Here is a 16,758-nt window from a genome sequence, read left to right on the forward strand (position 1 = left end):
CAAATGGGTTTTTTTTTAAGTATTTTTTTTCCTAGTGTTACAGTAACTTAGAGATATTCCCATCCCCATCCCAGGTGCCACATCTTCACAGCTCCATCTTAGCTGGAAAAGCAGCAGGGAGGGCTGCAGCATTTTTTTCCTCCCCAACCACCAGTAATGGTTAATATTCTCAGGTCCCTTTCACTGAAGGTTATCAAAACAGCCCTGTTGCCAGGCTCCCCTCTTGTGTGGGGCTGTTTCCCCAGGGCCTCCTGGGAAAAGGCTTTTAAATGGCTTTTCAGAATTTCTCAGACTTTCAGGGTTAATTTTCATAGTTGTGAATTTATATTGCATGCTTAGAAAAAATATTGTCACTAAATCAGGTTGGATTTATAGCTCCTGTCACTGTTAATTTGACTGAGATTTAAAGCACATTCTTTAAATGCCATGAATGAAAAGCTAGTATATATGATTTTTTTAAAAAAAAATTAATAGGAAAATATTATTTAGGAGGACCTAGAGGTATGTTTGACAGCTCTTTCCTGTGCTGAGCTGCCTTTCTGCAGGACCTTGGTACTGCAAATATTTACATCCCTGCTGAGCTGGAAGCCCGAGTCCTTTGGGGCCCATGGAGGAGTTAGCCTTCCTGGGGAGGGTATTTCCTTCTGACAGTGATGTCCAGCTAGGGTGTTTTGTTTGGGGGGTGGAATTTTGCATCTGGCTTCCCCAAAAATGGCTGGGGTCAGGCTCTCCTCCCAGCGGAGAGGCACAGAAGGCCTTAATGTCTCAATGCCAGCATTTGCAGAGCTTTTCAGGGGAGGTTTTTGGTTACTTTGCCAATATGGAAATTAATTCCTATAAATCTGTCTTCTCTCTACCAGAAAATTGCCCCTGCAAACACTGACAGCTGAGACTCTATATTTAAAATGGCACATAAAGCATTTAACGTTGTTTTTCACACTGGCTGGAAAACCAGCCTGCAGAGAAAGGGTGTTTGTGGTTTTATACCAGGTGAGAGTGCAGAGGTTATGTCCCTGAACCCTCAGGATGATGAAGAAGAACATGGGCTAAGCCCAACTCAGGGAGGTTTACGTTGGCTGTTAGGAAAACGTTTTTCACCCAGAGGGTGGTTGAGCCCAGGAACAGGATCCCCAGGGAAGTGGTCATGGCCCCAAGCCTGCCAGAGTTCATAAACACTTTGGACAACGCTCTCAGGCACGTGATGTGAATTTTGGGGTTGTTGTGGGCAGGGCCAGGAGTTGGATTTGATTATTTTTGTGGGTCCCTTTCAACTCAGGATATTCTGTGATTCTGTGATTGCACAAAGAGCCTCTGATCCAAATTGCAGTTTCCCCTGGCACTAGGGAAGGGGTCAGTGACATCTGTGACACAGGGGATGATGGCACTGGCGCCAGAACAGCCTCACATCTTCCCCCAAACCAGGTACAAACTACCAAAGAGCAGAAGCACAGTCACTAGAAAACATCCCAAGGGGCTGGACAGCCAGGAAAGGCTGTGGTCGCTGCTGGACCAAGCCAGCTGCCCTGGTGCTCCTGGTGCAGGGATGGAAGGGACACCAAGGGGTGCCGGGGGCAGATGTGCCCTGTAACCTGCCAGCACCTGATCCTGGGAGCTGCTGCCACCCGTGAGGGTCATCACAGCGCATTTCCCAGCTAAACAACTGTGGGCCACGAATAACCAGGCCTGGAGCCAGCAATGTGCTCCCCCTTTATTGCAAAACCCATTTAGAAGCACAGGGGGCCCAGGGACTCCTTGGGGTCAGCCAGGGGCTGTCTGCAGCGAGTGAAGAGGTCTGCGTGGAGAACACGGGGTCATGCAGATCCATGAGCTCTCAGCTGAGGAGAGTGACATTCCCATTCCTTGCCGCGGCTGGGTTTGCTGAGGGGTCTGGGTGTGAATTCCACGGGAATCCCCCAGACAGCCGGGACTTACAGCGGTGCCACCAGAGGGGGCCCTAATAATAGTTCGTGCGTGCCTGGCTGCGCAGGGCAGGAGGGAAAACCGCGTTGCTCTGGGCAAGGGGCTGATGGAGCTTGCAGGTGCTCTTAACGATCCACAGATGGAGGGGGGAAAGCGATTTCTAAAATTGTGTATCTTTTGACTAGAGGCAGGAGAAAGATGACTGCTGCCCTCACCTCCTGCGCTCCATCTCCAGGCTTGCTTGGCAGAGAAAAGCCCCCGCAGGGACCACTGAGCTCTGGGCTGCTGACAGAAGCTCCCCTAGAGTTCCACATGAGCACCGCCCAGGAATCCCCTGCTCCACTCGTGCTCCTTTTCCGTGGCAGATGCTTGGTCAGTGAGTGGCCAACTCCAGCCCGGGGCACGAGTGCTTCCCACAACCCCTCCAGAGGGAGCCATGAAACAGCCAGGCTTGGACCAGCTGCTGGTATCACACTGGGTGGCTCTTTGATTTTTCTGCCTTTGATTTTGCTATCAGTGCTACCGGGCCTGCTGTGTGACAGCACAACACAGCCTTTCTGGGGACTGCAGCTCCGTTGTTTGCTGCATATCTCTATGTGGCCAAACATCTGTACATGTGTACATCTGGTCTGGGGCACACGTTTTATGAGGAGTAGCTGAGGCAGGGGTTGTTTAGCCTCGAGAAAAGGAGGCTCAGGGGGGACCTTATCACTCTACAAGACCTGACAGGAGGGTGTAGCCAAGTGGGGGTTGGTTTTTTCTCCCAAGTAACAAGTGACAGGATGAGGAAACAGACTCAAGTTGCACCAGGGGAGGTTTAGATTGGATATTAGGTACAGACCCCTAAAGAGAAGCCAGGTGGGTCCCTGTGGGATTTTGTACCAGCTCTCCTGTGTCCTCATTGCTGCCAGTAGCTCAAAAGAGACAAAAGGAGGTAGGCAGAGCCTTGCCCTGGGCCAAAGGGTCTCTCACGCTGTGGGGCAGGCAGAGAGGTGTCTGGGCTGTGGGTTAGTGGGGAGCAGTGCCAAGGCCAGGAAGAGGACATGAGCCCTCTTCAGGTGAAGGTGCAAAAGGACAAACCTATCCAGGGGAGATGATTGAGGCTGCAGAGAAGAGGCAGTCCTGCTTTGGGCTGCTGCTGTGGGTTCCTGGGGGTTTCCCTGCCAAGGGACTCACACTCCCAGGGCAGTAAAAACCTTCCTCGTGTGGGTTTCTGTGGGGTGAGGGGCAGAGAGACCTTCTGTGGGCTGGGGAGGGGTCTGTCTGTGGGGCAATGGAGACCTCGGGTCTGCGGGAAGCGAGGATGCCCGGTACCATGCACTGTACAAGGGCTTCCCAAGGACCCCAACCTGAGGGATTGGGGGTCTTAGCACTTTTTGTTCAGCTGAACCCTCTCTGCTCTATGTTCTCGCCTGAACAGGGCTGCTGGGGAGGAAACAGAGTTTTCAGCTTCTGAAGAGCCTCTTTGTTTCTCTCCCAGCCATGATCTGAGACCTGGCTTGCATGAGACAAAGTCTCTCCAGGAATTTTGGATTCCCAGTGAAAAACTTCTGTTTGATCATAAATAAAGCTCAAGAAGCCTTATTCATCAGAAAGAGAAACTTTGTTCTGGCTGCAAAATATATTGAGACTCCTGCAGACTGGAACAACTTTAAAACCCCTTTGCAGTTGGGGCAGCTGGGTAATTATCCCCAGTGGGGAAAATCTAGAGATGACATGAACTGTTAAATATTTTAGGATGTAATTATAATATTGTCTAATGAATATCTACAGAGATGGACTGTGCTGACAGTAGGAGTTTGGGACACCTCCCAGCCCCTATCAAACATACAATCTGAGTGCAGATGCTGTCTCTCTGCTGTGAATCCCACAAAACAGTGTCCCAGCTCTCCATGGAGGAGCATCATTTTGCATTAAGATGTCTCTCTGTTGGTCAGGTGCTCAGCATCTCTGCGAGATGAACCCTTCTTCTTCCCCAGGCTTTGAGTGTTGAGCAGGACTCCATTTGGTATGGGATATCCCTTGGGTCAGTGGGAAACAGCTGTCATGGCTGTATCCCCTCCCAATTTCTTGTGCATCCCCAGCCAACTCACTGGTGGGGTGAGAGGCAGAAAATGCCTTGACTCAGTGTAAGCACTGCTCAGCAGTAACAAAAACATCCTTGTGTTATCAACACGGTTTTCAGCACAAATCCAAGACACAGCTCCATGCAACTACTGTGAAGAAAATTCACTCCATCCCAGCCAAACCCAGCATGCTGCTCTGGATCCACAGCCACTGACATCACTCCTCTGCCCACATCTCTTATCTTCAAGTGCTGGATAAAGGGCTATACCCAATACTGCAAAAAGGACAAATATTTTCAGTAAAACTTAGCTGTAATTACATCTCTTTCATGACTGAATGTGTCCATTATTGCTTTTCTGGAGGGTGATTTCTTTCTCTGTGTACTGCTCCTTTCTGAAAGCCAGGAGACAGAAAGTGCTTACATAGGAGAAAGATGTGAGTGCAGAGACCCAGACTGATTTCAGCCTTCACATGAACCATCACTGATGTCAGCCAGACGGTGGCATCTCTATAAAAATCCCAATGTAAATATTTGTTCTAAATCAGGCTTTTTCCTGTGCATTGACAGCAGTATAAGTGAGGGAGCATATGAAATGCTGGATCATTTCAAGCCTAATTGCTACTGAAAGTTGGAGGATTTGTTGTCTGCCTTGCACACACCCCCCGGGGATAATTTTCTCTTGATTTAGTTTCTTTCTTTAAATTCTTCTCCCTGAAGAGTGGGTTTCACAAAGGCCAAACTGTTTTCCTCCCCACAAAGCCTCTCTCACTTGCCTGCCCTCCCTGCCCCTTCAGCAGGCAACCTGGGGTGCATTGATGAAGGGAGATGAATATTTGTCTCTACTAACAGTTGGATTATTCCCACTCCCCAGATGCCATCTGTGTGACAGGGTTTGGTTTGCACTAAATACAGCCTGTGGGCTGAGCTAGGAAAACAGATTGCTGCACCATTACATTAAATAGTCGTCATTAAAGTCTGGTTCATCAGAGGACTGGGAGCTGCCATGGAGATTTTTTTTTTTTTTTTTGGAGGGATGCAGTTCACTTCCATGTCAGGATGCTGAAATCAGATTTTAATGTGAATTTTATGACACTCTGTTGGCAGCAGTGTCACCTGGGATTCCTAGGACTTCTCACCTGAGGTTTGCAGGTGGGCAGGGGTGAGAACCACCAGCTTCCTGCTGCCTTGAGCTGGGACAGTGCAGAAAAGAGGCTCTCACTGCCTGTCCCTCTGTCTTTTCTTTCTGTCTTTCCCCAATCCCTGGATGCTATGAGCAATTTAAACCCCTCACTGAGAAATACTCTAAATTCAGCAACATTCTACATTGCAAACCACCAGGTACAGACTCATGTCCCGCTGGTTGCAGCTCTGAAGCATAAACACACACACACAGACACCAACACAATGCAAAAAGGTCCTTTTAATCCTTCTGCCCCTGCAGAGGAATGGCAGGGCTCCAGAACCCATAGGAACATGGCTCCCTGCCCTTCAGGTGTTGCAGGTAAAGTACACAGAAGTATTTTAGCCCTGCAGTAGCTCCTTACATTTGTGATCAGTACAGTGTGCTGCTTCTAGGGGATTTATTTTTGTATACAATGAAGAAAAAGCATCCTGAAGGTTTAATATCGCTCAAAATATTTGAAATATCTATCTAACAAAATATTTGGGGTTTTTTCCCCACTAAATATTGCACTTGCTATGAGTTTATCTACACCGGTCTTCTACAAGATCTGTTGACATCTGTGTATTTCCATGCCCTGTACAAGCACTCAGCACATTCATGATCTCGCTTGGCGGCTCTTCTTTGGTCTCCTCTTCCTTGAAAACTTCGATTTCAGCCAGTTGAAGAAGCCACTTTTTGCTTTTAACTCAAATTCTACTGGGAAATGGTCACTCACCCCCAGCGCCTGCAAGACAACAGCACAGAGGGTTGGGAGTCACCCGTACTCTCTCCAAGCCCTGCCTGGGTGGAAAGTGGATGTGCAGTGCTTGGATGTGGGGAGGTGGCACGTGAGCACTGCATCATTTTGGGAGGGATGATCACCAGTGACCTGGTTTTACAGCCAGGTCTGTGTTCAGCACTGCCTGGACACTGCTGGCTCTGTGCTCCCATGTCAGCCCTTCCCTGCTGCTGGAGAGGCTGTGCTGTGCCTACCTGCTCCTCAGTCATCTGAAACTCCTCCAGGAAATCAAAGATATTGGCAGAGTGTGGCACCACAGCCTGGATGAGCTTCTGTCCACTGACCACAATCCTGCAAGGAGCAAGGGAATGCGGTGCTGTGATGGGGTGCCTGACCTGTGGCAGCCACTCTGCACTGAGCTGGTGGCCAGAGAGGCAGCTCTGATGAAGTCACAGCAATGTGTGGTTTGTTGTTACCCATGGGCTGCCCACCCAGGGATGTCAGCTCCTTTAGGTGCCTCCTTGGCAGCAAGGCACATAAATATCTTAGTGTGCACTGGCCTTGGAACCAACATTAAATGACTTCTGCCTAAACCCACCCAACAATGCTGCAAATTTCAAAGCCCTGCTCTGGATACAAAAATCACAGAACAATAACTGGAGTATCAGTGAAGTCCGGCTCAGACCCAGAAACTTGTCCTTCCAGAGGACTCTGGGCTCTGATAGCTGATGTATTCTTGTCCTTGCCGAGGGAACTGCAGTGGCAGCAGGACTTGCCACATGTCCAGGGCAAGGTGAGGTGTCCCCTCCCTGAGCAGAACCTCGCTGTGCATCTGTCAATCCAAATTACAAATGTAAGAGCAAAAGCCATGGTGCAAAGCTGGCATGGAGAAGGCAGCAGCACCTCCTGCCAGGTGTCTGCAGGGCTCTCTGCAGATGAGAAGTGCTGCTGGCTGTCCTGTCATCCGTCCCCACTTGAGCCACAGCAGTGGCTGGTTCTGTGTAAATCCTGCCCAGTCTGCTCTGCAAAGGGCTTTGTGCTCCTGACTAGAAGCATTTGGATCATGTTTCCCCTGGACACTGTTTTATATTTGATGGCCTCATGTACATTTGTTTTCTCTGTTGGTCACTGGCACCTTTTGATACAATTTTTCTCTCAGAGAGTCATAACCAGTGGGTGGTTTGGCAGTGAGCCCTTTACCTGTCGTATGCGCATCTTGTGCTGTTCTTCACTGTTGTGTCATTTTTGTCACCAATTAGCCAGAGGAATTCGGAGTAAGTCCTCAGACGGATGTTCTTCCACTGCTTTTGGGGAACATAGCTACACCCAGCATTGAAGTCCCCCATGAAGATGAAGTTCTGGAAGGTAGGAGAGTTTCCAAATGTAATCATGAGGACAGATTTTCAAAAGAAGACCAATGAGGATTTCTATGCTCCATGGATGCAGTGGGGCTTTTCCTTTCTGCTGGGCACACCAGGGCATGCTGATAATAGTTTTATTAGGTGATCAGGTTTACTGTATAAAATGTGGAGACCTCAATGAAAATGCACCAAAGAGATACTCAAACCCTGGGGCTCATTATCAATGGGTTTAAGGTTTTCAGCTCTGAACAGTGAATAACTTGGCCAGTGACTCGGTACCAAAGCCCTGTTAGTGACACAGATGTGGCAACCAACCTCGGTTTTCCAGCGCTGTTTGACATCTAAGTACACATCATAGAGCTCATCAATCTCCCGCACTGCTGTGTCTGGTGTGGTGTGCAGAGGGATAATAGCAAACTCACTGACAGCTTCAAAACAAGGCAGAACAACAAGAAAAATGTAATGGTTAAACAGAGAATGAGTCACAAGAGACTGACTTGTGAGCAAGGGGGTTTTTCTGAGGAAGAAACAGCTTCTGCTGTGACTTTGGACCAGGGTGACCTCTGTGGTTGCACAGTGTCCCCTTCCAGGTGCTCAGCTGGGCCTGAGCTGTGCCAGTGCAGGCAAACCCTGACCCATCACCCACACAGAAACTGCTCCCAGGCTATGCCAGCAGCACGGAATGCACCCACCAACCCACTGCTCATGGCAGCAGCAGAGGCTTTCCCAGCAGGGCATGTGCAGGGCTGTGGGCTTTCCCAGAGGCAGCGGCCCCGAAGGGAGAATGCTGCTCTCGGAAGGAAAAGCAGTGTGGGGTCTGGATGCAGCCCCTTGAGCCTGCCCTCCGACGTGCTCGGGTCCAGCCGGCGCTGCCCTGCTGACTCACAGGGGGACAAAGACTTGTTTCTGAAACACCTCACCGGTTTTGGGAGACTGCCACCAGATGGCGAAGGGCTCTCTGGAGAAGACATCCTCGTCCCCCGGCTGGGTGTCAGGGTACTGGTAGGTTTGTTTCACCGATACCTGATTTTGCCTGCAGCAGAATGAACGGGATAGGGGACGTCACACTCGTGGCTCATTGGGCCATGTCTAACACTGACTCCGTGCTGGGATGGATACAGCCACACTGGTGGCTGTGCTGGGATGATCCCCACATCCAGGCACAGCACAACCCACCTGCAGAGCCTGCACCTCTCCGACTCCCTCAGAGCAAAGCCACCCCCATGTCCAGCCCATCTCCAGGGGCTGTGCCCCAGAGGGCAGGGGGAGGGCTGGCTTGTTGGCAAAGGGGGTTCACCCACCTGTAGATGAAGACATACTGCTCCTTGTAGCTGTTCCTTCCCAGCCTCTCGCTGGCCACGCACCTGTACTCCTCCTTTGGCCCCGTCAGCTGGCTGGAAGGAAGGTGGTGTTCCTGAGTTTGTTTCTGCACTCACAGGGGACTGAGAGGGAAATAATTTTGCGTGTGCAAACCAAGGGTCTGGGTGTTGCCTGACTGACCTCAGAGGGAGGTGGGTACAGACACTAAACCCTTCTCAGGAGCTGGACCCCTGCTCCATCACCGGCTCTTCACTCCACCCTCTCCCTGCTCATTGCAGCCTCTGTCTCTCCTTCAGCTGGGTCTCATGTCCAACCAGCCGAACGCTGCTGTTTCTTCTGGATTGTCATTCCAGGCAGGCAATCCCTAATCTAAAGCAGTTCCGAGCCCTGCAGGAAGGTGGCTGTTCTGCTGCAGCCTGATGCCAGCCCGGTGAAGGCATTTCCCCTTCCTTTTTTACTCCTTCGGGAACTTCTCTGTACCAATTGAATTTAACTTGGTTATACTCATTCTAAAATGTGTTCTGCAGTGGTCTGGAACTGGCTTTGCTCCTGTCCCTCAGCCAGACTGCCAGAGCCTGGTTCTTCCTTGACACTGGGACAGAGCCCAGATCCTAAGATTTTGCCCCAGGAAGGTGGCACTGAGCTGAGCACAGGCTCGTCCCAATATTTGTCCATTTGCCCATGGCCACCCTACCTGGTGAGCTTCTCCACTAGGAGAGGACAAACACGGTTCTTGCTGTCCTTTATTTCCATCAGCAACATGATGTCACAGCGGGAAATGATCTGCAAGGGGAAGGAGCAGGAGGAAGATTGCACATGGCTAGTCTTAGAGGATTAGGAAGGGGTTAGAAAGAAGTGGTTACAGGCTTGGGGGCAGTCCTTTGTGGAAGAAGCGGCACCCAGCCTGGGATTGTGGGAGGGGCTGGAACGATGCTCTTCTGCTTTCGGAGCTGCTGCACGCCCCAGCAGGAGCTGGGAGAGAGAAGCTGGGAGCAGAATGGTTTCACATTTAGTGGAAAACTTCGGCACCTGACCCTGAGGAGGAAGTGTGGAAGGGAAGGAGCAGCAAAAGCCCCTGCTATGAGCCTGATTCCACCATCACCACAACTGCTGGGGTGCTGTCTCTGCCCTGCCCCACTCCTTCCCCACGGTCAACATTCACCTGTCTCAGTTTGTTGCAGACTCCTCTGAAATAGCCCCTGGAGCCCAAAGAAACGCCCTGTCTGAAAATGGGGTCCCGACACCAGGGGACTGCACACCTCAGAGGGACTGCAGGCTCAGCTCCCACAGCTGCTGGTGGGATTCGCCCTGGGAAATCACACAAAGCCAAACACTCTCAGGAGTTTCCCCCTGCCCCTAGTTTCATTGTTCTTTAAACTTCGTGGGTGATTTTTTTCAGGAAAAAAAGCCCCTTTTTGCCCTCTGAAACCTACCCACAATTATCTATGTTACCCTGTAAGTTAGTATATGTTGCCCACAATGATGGCAGTACAGGAAGAGCGGTCTGGGAATGGCAAAGCCAAGCAAAATACCCTTCTCTGCCAGTCAGCAATAAAAGGAACTAAAATAAACGCAGCTATGGTGCCACTGCTCATTGGTGCCATTCTGCATGCACAGCCCCCCCATGCATGCACTAACGCCAAGCCCCATGTCCTCCCTCACTGTCGCATCTTGGAGGGCATTTTCAAAGCTACAAGTCTAAAAGGTGGTTCTTTTTAGAAGCAAGGTTATCTTCAGCTTCTGCAGAGGCAGCCTGATGGTGAGGGCTTACTTACTGAAATTAGTAATTGGGCTTTTAAGATTTCTATCAGACTCTAATATGACAGATATTATTTGGTGTCCTGAGAATAGGTTTAATTAGACAAGAATATTTGATAATAACTAGCACATAAGGAAGGTAAATAATGTATCACAAAACAAAGCTTTGTGGATTCAAAGTGAAAATTATTTTTACTGTGCATTGAGGTTTTCCTCCTTTCCTAACTCAATTTGCAAAGGAAACAGCAAATATTGTTTCTGTTATATTCCCATGAAGGCTAAAATAACAACATGCATTCTGTTCAAACACAGGCTGATTTTTACTTTAAGCATATTATATTTTTTAAATAATTCGCTCTTTTTTTTAAACTTGATATTTAACTGTGAAAGACAAATAAAGTGCAAGATTCTGCGTCTAAGAACCCCTTGGAAAGCTCAGTGTCTATCTTGTCCCGGCAAACGAACGTACCTTTACCACGACATCGACGACTTCAGGTTTGGCTATTTTAGTTTCTCCAAAAGACTTCACATTGAAGGAGCAGATTTTTAGGCTCAGAGATGGGGTGAAATGGAAGAGTGAAAGTAAGAAAAAGAGCAACATCTTCATGGACCTGGGCAAAATGCGTTGCTGTGAGCGTGCCTGTAAATATGTATGTGTGTGTGTGTGTGTTATGCATCCGTCCCCCTGTGGCTGGTTGGGAGGTCAAACTGAGCAGTCAGCTGTGTCAATCATGAACAGGAATCACCATTTCCTCCTTTCCCTCACTTCCATCTCCCAGCACAAAGCAACATGGAGACTTTGAACTTCTGCCTGGGGGGAAAACAGGCTCTTCTGAGCCAACCTCTGAATCCTGGCAGAGCGACCGCTCCGCCAGAACACAGCATCCCTCCTCACAGTGACACACCAGCTGTGGGATGCTTGCCATGACTGGGCACCAGCTGGGACCACTCTGGGCAGTGCTGGACCAGGACCAGGCTCCCTTGGGCCATTCCAGGCCAGCAGTCAAGACCAGGCAGTGGATGTGGTGGATGGCCTTTCAGATCTGGGAAGCAGCAGGAGGGAAGACTGGGATTTCTGGAGGGCACCAGAAGCCCATTGGAATGGACAGGCAGCCATGGGAAGATACATGATGTCCCAGTACTGTCGTCAATCTCCTGGCCAAATGTCCCCAGCACAGGAGTCTTGGTTTGTGCATGTGAGTCTGGCTTGTGCTGTGTGGTGGAAGGGGACACAGGAGTTTGGCTAAAACACCTGAGTGAGGATGCTGCAGGTGGGATGGCTTGGTCCCCCGAGGAGGCCTTTGCAGGGAAACCGCCCCCCTACCCTCCCTCAATCCTCTACCACGTCAGCCCTCAGCCAGAGACACATTTGTTGGCTCTCAAGCAAGTTATAATGGCAGGATATGTAACAAGAGGTCAAGCTAAATGACATCTTTAAGTGTCTTTAATTTTTCCCCCTGTGCTTATGGGGTGCTCTCACATCCTCCTTCCTTTCTCTGGGAACACCCAGCCTGCCTGCACCCTGCTGCCCGAGCAGGTCTAGATCCAGAGGCACCAGGGCATGGCTGCCAACACTGAACCACCTGAACAGGCTCAGATGGAGGCAGCACAAAGCGCAGCACAGGGAGGGGCTCTCAAAGTCATGGCACAGCTGAAAGCAGTGGGAGGTAGGCCTTGCTGGGGAGGCAAGTTCTCCAGGGAATGGGCTGCAGGTGTTGGAATAGGCACACAAATCCCTTTTGGCATTACAGGAATTTGGAGCACTGGCTGCCAGCAAGGGATATGTCACCACATTACCCCGGTGTTGCCAACGAAAGAGCTACTTGGGGAGTGGGCAGGTGATCCTCCAAAATAACAGGGTTTAGATGGTGCTTCCTCTCCTCTGGCTCTCCAGTGAGGTGCTCCCAGGCAGGACAGGCTCTGGAAGAAACTAATAGAGAGGGGAGGGAAAGTGACAGCCTTAGAGGGGTGTAAATCTACAGCTTAACCTTGCTAAAAGCACAGCCTGAGCCAAACGCTTGTGACAGCAGCTGCAGCCTCAGGGTCAGAGTCATCAAAACCCAGAGCTCTCCCCCAAATCAGGCTTGTTTTGGCTGCCCTGGCATCAAAGAGCAAGTGCTTGTTGTGGTGCCCATGAAGGCTCTGATCCTGACCCATCACTGTCAGTGCTGTGTTTATCTTCAGGGCTCCTGGCTTGTCAGTTACCCCTTTCTCTTCCACCCCAGTCGTTATCGCGGGGACAAACTGCAGCCAGTCGACCTGTGGGGACTGACACAGGGAGTTCATGTTCCTTTCTGCACCACTTTACTCCCTGTTTACTGCACTTTCTGTGCATGTCCTCTTTGCTCCTTATTGGGTCATAAAACATGCTCAATGTGGATGCATGAACACTGACAGTTCAGGGCTGCCCTGCTCTTGCACAAGAAGCTGCTGATGAAATCAACACAGTTTGGGGTTCTTGTTCCCACTTGGACTGATGCCAGGTGAGGGACACCCTCTCCAACTGAGGGGCACCTGTGGAACATTCCTTAATAAAGCCCCTCCTCAGCCTCTCCCTGATCCCAGGGGAGAAGAGGCAGCTGAGGGCAATGCAGGAGCCGCTTTGGGCAAGAGCTCGGAGCAGTGAGAAGGTGCTGCCTGGGGCCCTTGCGCGAGGCTTTGCTGACAGCTGGTCATGGGGGCTGTGGCTGGTGTGTCACTACCTCTGGAGCAGCAACTCAGCCTTCCATCTTCTTCCCACTCCCACGAAGGTGCTGTGGGATGGATGGGGTGAGATGTGTCCCTGTATCACACGCCTGCCCTGTGGGGCAGCGGGGTGTGAGGGTTCTGCAGCCATGTGGGGGTTTCTCCTCTCCCTTTGGGCACAGCTGCTTCCTTTTGGCTGCAGACCTGGCTGCCTGTAGGGAGCCCAGAGAATTGTTTTTGTTGGCAGAATTGGACTGAGAGGATCTCTGAGGTTTCCTGTGCCTCCCTGGGAGGCCTGGAGGGAGGCACTGAGGGGTCAGCCCACATCCCTTTCTGCTCTGGAAGAGGAAGCCTATTCTGGGCTTGAATTGAAGGGCAGCGTGACTCACGGGATGCTCCATGAGGAGGGAGCACCCATGGGGTGCTTGGGGCTTGGCTGAAGCTTCATTTCTTCTCTGTAGAAAAGATGTGGTGTCTGTGCTGGTCAGGGGTTTGGCACCAGTACTGCTGTGCCCTTTCAACAAAGGGTGTAAAGGCTGGCCTGGTTTGCCTGAGCCCCAGCCCGTTGGGGTGTCCCTGCTTCCCCACTCAACATCCCCATTAGCCTGTTCCCACAAAGAGGAGATTGGCTCCAGGGCAGAGGTGGTGCTGGGTGTGAGGGGCAGTGTGGGGACCAACACCCCCAGGCTGGTGTTCCCCAGGTGCCACCACAGCTCTGTTTTCTGGACAAGGGGACTCCCCTTTCACATACCAGGCTTCAAGGTGCTACATTTTTCTTAATTTTTACCATTTCTTCACAAATTGCCACTCTGTAAACATCCACTGTGGCAGGGGCAGGTCCAGGAAGGGCCAGCACCTAAGATGCCATCACCATAAAAGTAGGTTCCTTTGGGCAAATGAAATGACCTTTGGTCTCTTGGTGACCTTATCACAACCATCAGGCAGAGTATTTTATCGCAGTCTCCCGGACTTTCAAGTTAATAAGTAGCAAAACACTTGGGCCATTTTGTATTGCTGAAGTTCATAGCTGGGCTTCAGGCCATATATGGTGATTTGGGAAGTGGTTTCAGTGCAAATATAATGGCAGTAATTGTCTTGGTGTGACCCTCTGGCATTTTGGTGCAATGCAGGGTAAAAGTATTTGGTGTGCAAGATATGCAGAATGTTTTGAATCAAATCTCTGATACTTAATTTTATGTATAATTCTGGAAGGTAAGTGTTCTACTTAATTAATTACCATCAAAGCACAACTCCTTTGCTGGTCCAGGACTCTGATAGGGTTTTCTTTTTCAGTTTATATGTCAGTATTGTTCAACTAGTGGTTTGAAGCATGACAGCCTGCCCACCACAAGGCAGTTGAAGGAAAAAAGCCACATCATGCTTTCAGTTTCTTGAAGGAGGCTGCTTAGCTGAGCTGTAGGGGAGCAGGAGGTAATCTGAAATACAGGCTTTGATGCATGACAGCAAGATGAGGCTTTGAAGTTAATCCACCATAAAGATATTGCAGCCACCAAATAAGGTTTTGCGCCAATAGGTACACCCCTATTGTTAGCAGTTAAAGATGTAATTAAAATGCACATAATATATGCATTAACTTTGAGTAGAGTTAATAAAGTATTATTGAAAGCTGTTATTAGGCAAGTAGGTCTTGCTTTATAATGTTTTAAAAGGCAGGAGCATTGTTCCTGTGTTTGTCCCAGGCTGTGTAATGAAGCCCCTGAAGAGTGACAGGGCGCCTGCTCCAGGTGGTGCCCAGAGGAGTTATTTATCCCTGTGCTCACCCAGAGCTGCTGTTTGCAAACCGAGGTGAGCCAAGATCTTATCCCTGTCCTGGGGGGTGAATGGTGGTAGCTGTGTGTTATTAAAGAGGCACTGCTCAGGGCATGGCAATGCCTTCCTCAACAGCAGCTCCCGTGGTGGGCTCTGGGCACCCACCTGCCCCGGCGCTCTCCCATGCCCACAGTGACCTGGGCATTGTCACGGATCGTGCCACAGGGCCAGCACTGCACCAGTGGGAATAATGGGAACAAGTCACCCTGGGAAGATGATTCACCCCGCCAAGGCAACGTGCTGTCACTTGTTACGATTGCAAACAGCCTCACCACGTGCCCTGGAGATCCATCACCCAGCAGTGGAAAATAACATGGAAACCTTTCACCCAGTGGAGCAATGCTGCTTTTCTGTTCGGTGAGGCAGAAGCTGGAGTTCTCCACAGTCACCCTGGACTGAATCCAGCCAGAGCTTCCACCTTCCTATGGAAAACAAGACTGTTTACATAAATGTCTCGTTGCCTGGTTTCTGGGGCCATGGGACAGATAATTCTGATTATTTTTAATAGTTTTTTTATCATGTGGTTGGTCTGACTTAGAGAGACATTTTGTTTCCCACTGGATCATAAGTTATTGTTGTGGTCATTGTCTGTCCTGCTCACAGTACCAAAGCTGTGCCCCTGTGCGGGTGGGAAGCCCAGCTCCTAACACTGGCATTAGGAATGAGTAATTTTTGGCTGAGGGCCAGCATAGCTGGGCTCCAAAATGCCAGCAGCCTTGGAGGGTGACGCAGGGGTGGGTGACTCGGTCCTAACCAGCTGCCACAGCTGCGGGATGTGTTGTCTGCAGGCTGAGAAAAGAAACAAAACTCATGGGGCAGGTCAGAGCAGGCTCTGGCTTTTAATTCGGGCCTGCCACACTGCAACCACCCCAAACGTGGCCTTGCAGGGGCCTAATGAGGTGCCCAGGGAGCTGCTGGGGTTTCCTCTGAAGCCTGAGGCTCATCTGCTCTCTGTGGGCACAGCGAGCCCAGCCGTGCCCTGCACTCTCCCCATTGCCTCCCCTGGGCCACCTGGAGTGCCCAAGTTCTCCTCCACTGTGCTGGGGCAGAGGAGCAGCACTGCAAACCACCTCCCTCAGCAGGGCTGTGACCTGTTGGAGCTGTGGCCTTGTCCTGGCAGTGGCTGGATCAGAGGAGCCCATCACCACCAAAGGAGACTCAATGACTCTTCCCTGTGGCTGCACACGGAGCTTGTAGGAGTGGGTTCCCTGCTTAGCTCATGTCCTGTTTCGACATAAAACCACTGCAGGTCTCTGCTTCAGCTTCTCTATTTTAAGCACCATCATTTGCTGTGACTGCATCCAGGGGCATTCCCACCAGGTGGCCTGGAGTAACCATCGGGTGGGTAATCCATCCCTGCACTGAGTCAGCACTGCCCTGCACGTGTCCCACGGGAGCCTGGGGCCGTGCATGAGAAAGCTGAACAAACAACGTTTGAAGGCTTGTGAAATACCTCCCATGTCCACTGAGGTCACCGCAGCAGAAGCTCAGCTTTGTTTAGCTCAGCTTGACTGAGAAAGAAAACCCAAAACAGGCTGAGCCTCAACTTCACCAGGCCACCTAAACCCCTTGAATTTTAGTCATAAATCTGTTCTGACAGTTCATGTTATCAAAAGCTTAGATTATTGTAGTAAACTCTGACCTGGAAAGCCCTTTACACCAATTTTCTCACCTCCCCCAGCCTGCCATACCAAAAGCACATCCTTTATCAAAGAACAGGTGTGATGAGGATTTGACCCAATTTGCATTTACTCTGGAGCTGATCTCATTTCCAATTTAATTAAGTTTTCTCATAATTTTTTGGCGTGTCTTGAAGATACACACCAGCCTGATATGTGACCCAGGGGGAATGAAAGTAAATTTGCTTATAGCAAAAGGATTCAGGTGGCAGTTTTGAGAAAAATCGGAGCAGATT

At 50.3% G+C, this 16,758-nt stretch overlaps 1 protein-coding gene and 1 long non-coding RNA gene across 2 annotated transcripts; one reads left to right on the forward strand and one right to left on the reverse strand.

The window, feature by feature from the left end:
- Window positions 1-5,388: 5,388 nt before the first annotated feature.
- On the reverse strand, window positions 5,389-11,005 carry DNASE1L3 (deoxyribonuclease 1L3). The gene is made up of 8 exons (XM_069028134.1): window positions 10,798-11,005; window positions 9,265-9,353; window positions 8,552-8,644; window positions 8,171-8,283; window positions 7,566-7,678; window positions 7,090-7,247; window positions 6,144-6,240; window positions 5,389-5,895 (listed from the first exon to the last, which is right to left on the reverse strand). Exons 1-8 carry the CDS (start codon window positions 10,933-10,935, stop codon window positions 5,767-5,769), a joined length of 930 nt encoding a protein of 309 aa, XP_068884235.1. The 5' UTR covers window positions 10,936-11,005; the 3' UTR covers window positions 5,389-5,766.
- Window positions 11,006-12,902: 1,897 nt separating this feature from the next.
- LOC138117626 (uncharacterized) lies at window positions 12,903-16,747 on the forward strand. The gene is made up of 3 exons (XR_011154743.1): window positions 12,903-12,958; window positions 14,714-14,819; window positions 14,919-16,747. It is a non-coding gene; the product is annotated as an uncharacterized lncRNA (long non-coding RNA).
- The last annotated feature ends 11 nt before the right edge of the window (window positions 16,748-16,758 follow it).

This window comes from Aphelocoma coerulescens, chromosome 12, assembly GCF_041296385.1.
Source record: "Aphelocoma coerulescens isolate FSJ_1873_10779 chromosome 12, UR_Acoe_1.0, whole genome shotgun sequence".
Taxonomy (NCBI): Eukaryota; Metazoa; Chordata; class Aves; order Passeriformes; family Corvidae; genus Aphelocoma; species Aphelocoma coerulescens.

Coding starts and splice junctions, on each gene's coding strand:
- DNASE1L3 (XM_069028134.1), bottom strand. CDS start 10,935: ATGAAGATGTTGCTCTTTTTCTTACTTTCACTCTTCCATTTCACCCCA. Junction 8,284..8,551: donor CAGTATGTCTTCATCTACAG/GTGGGTGAACCC, acceptor ATTCTGCTGCAG/GCAAAATCAGGTATCGGTGA. Junction 5,896..6,143: donor TTCAGATGACTGAGGAGCAG/GTAGGCACAGCA, acceptor GTTGTCTTGCAG/GCGCTGGGGGTGAGTGACCA.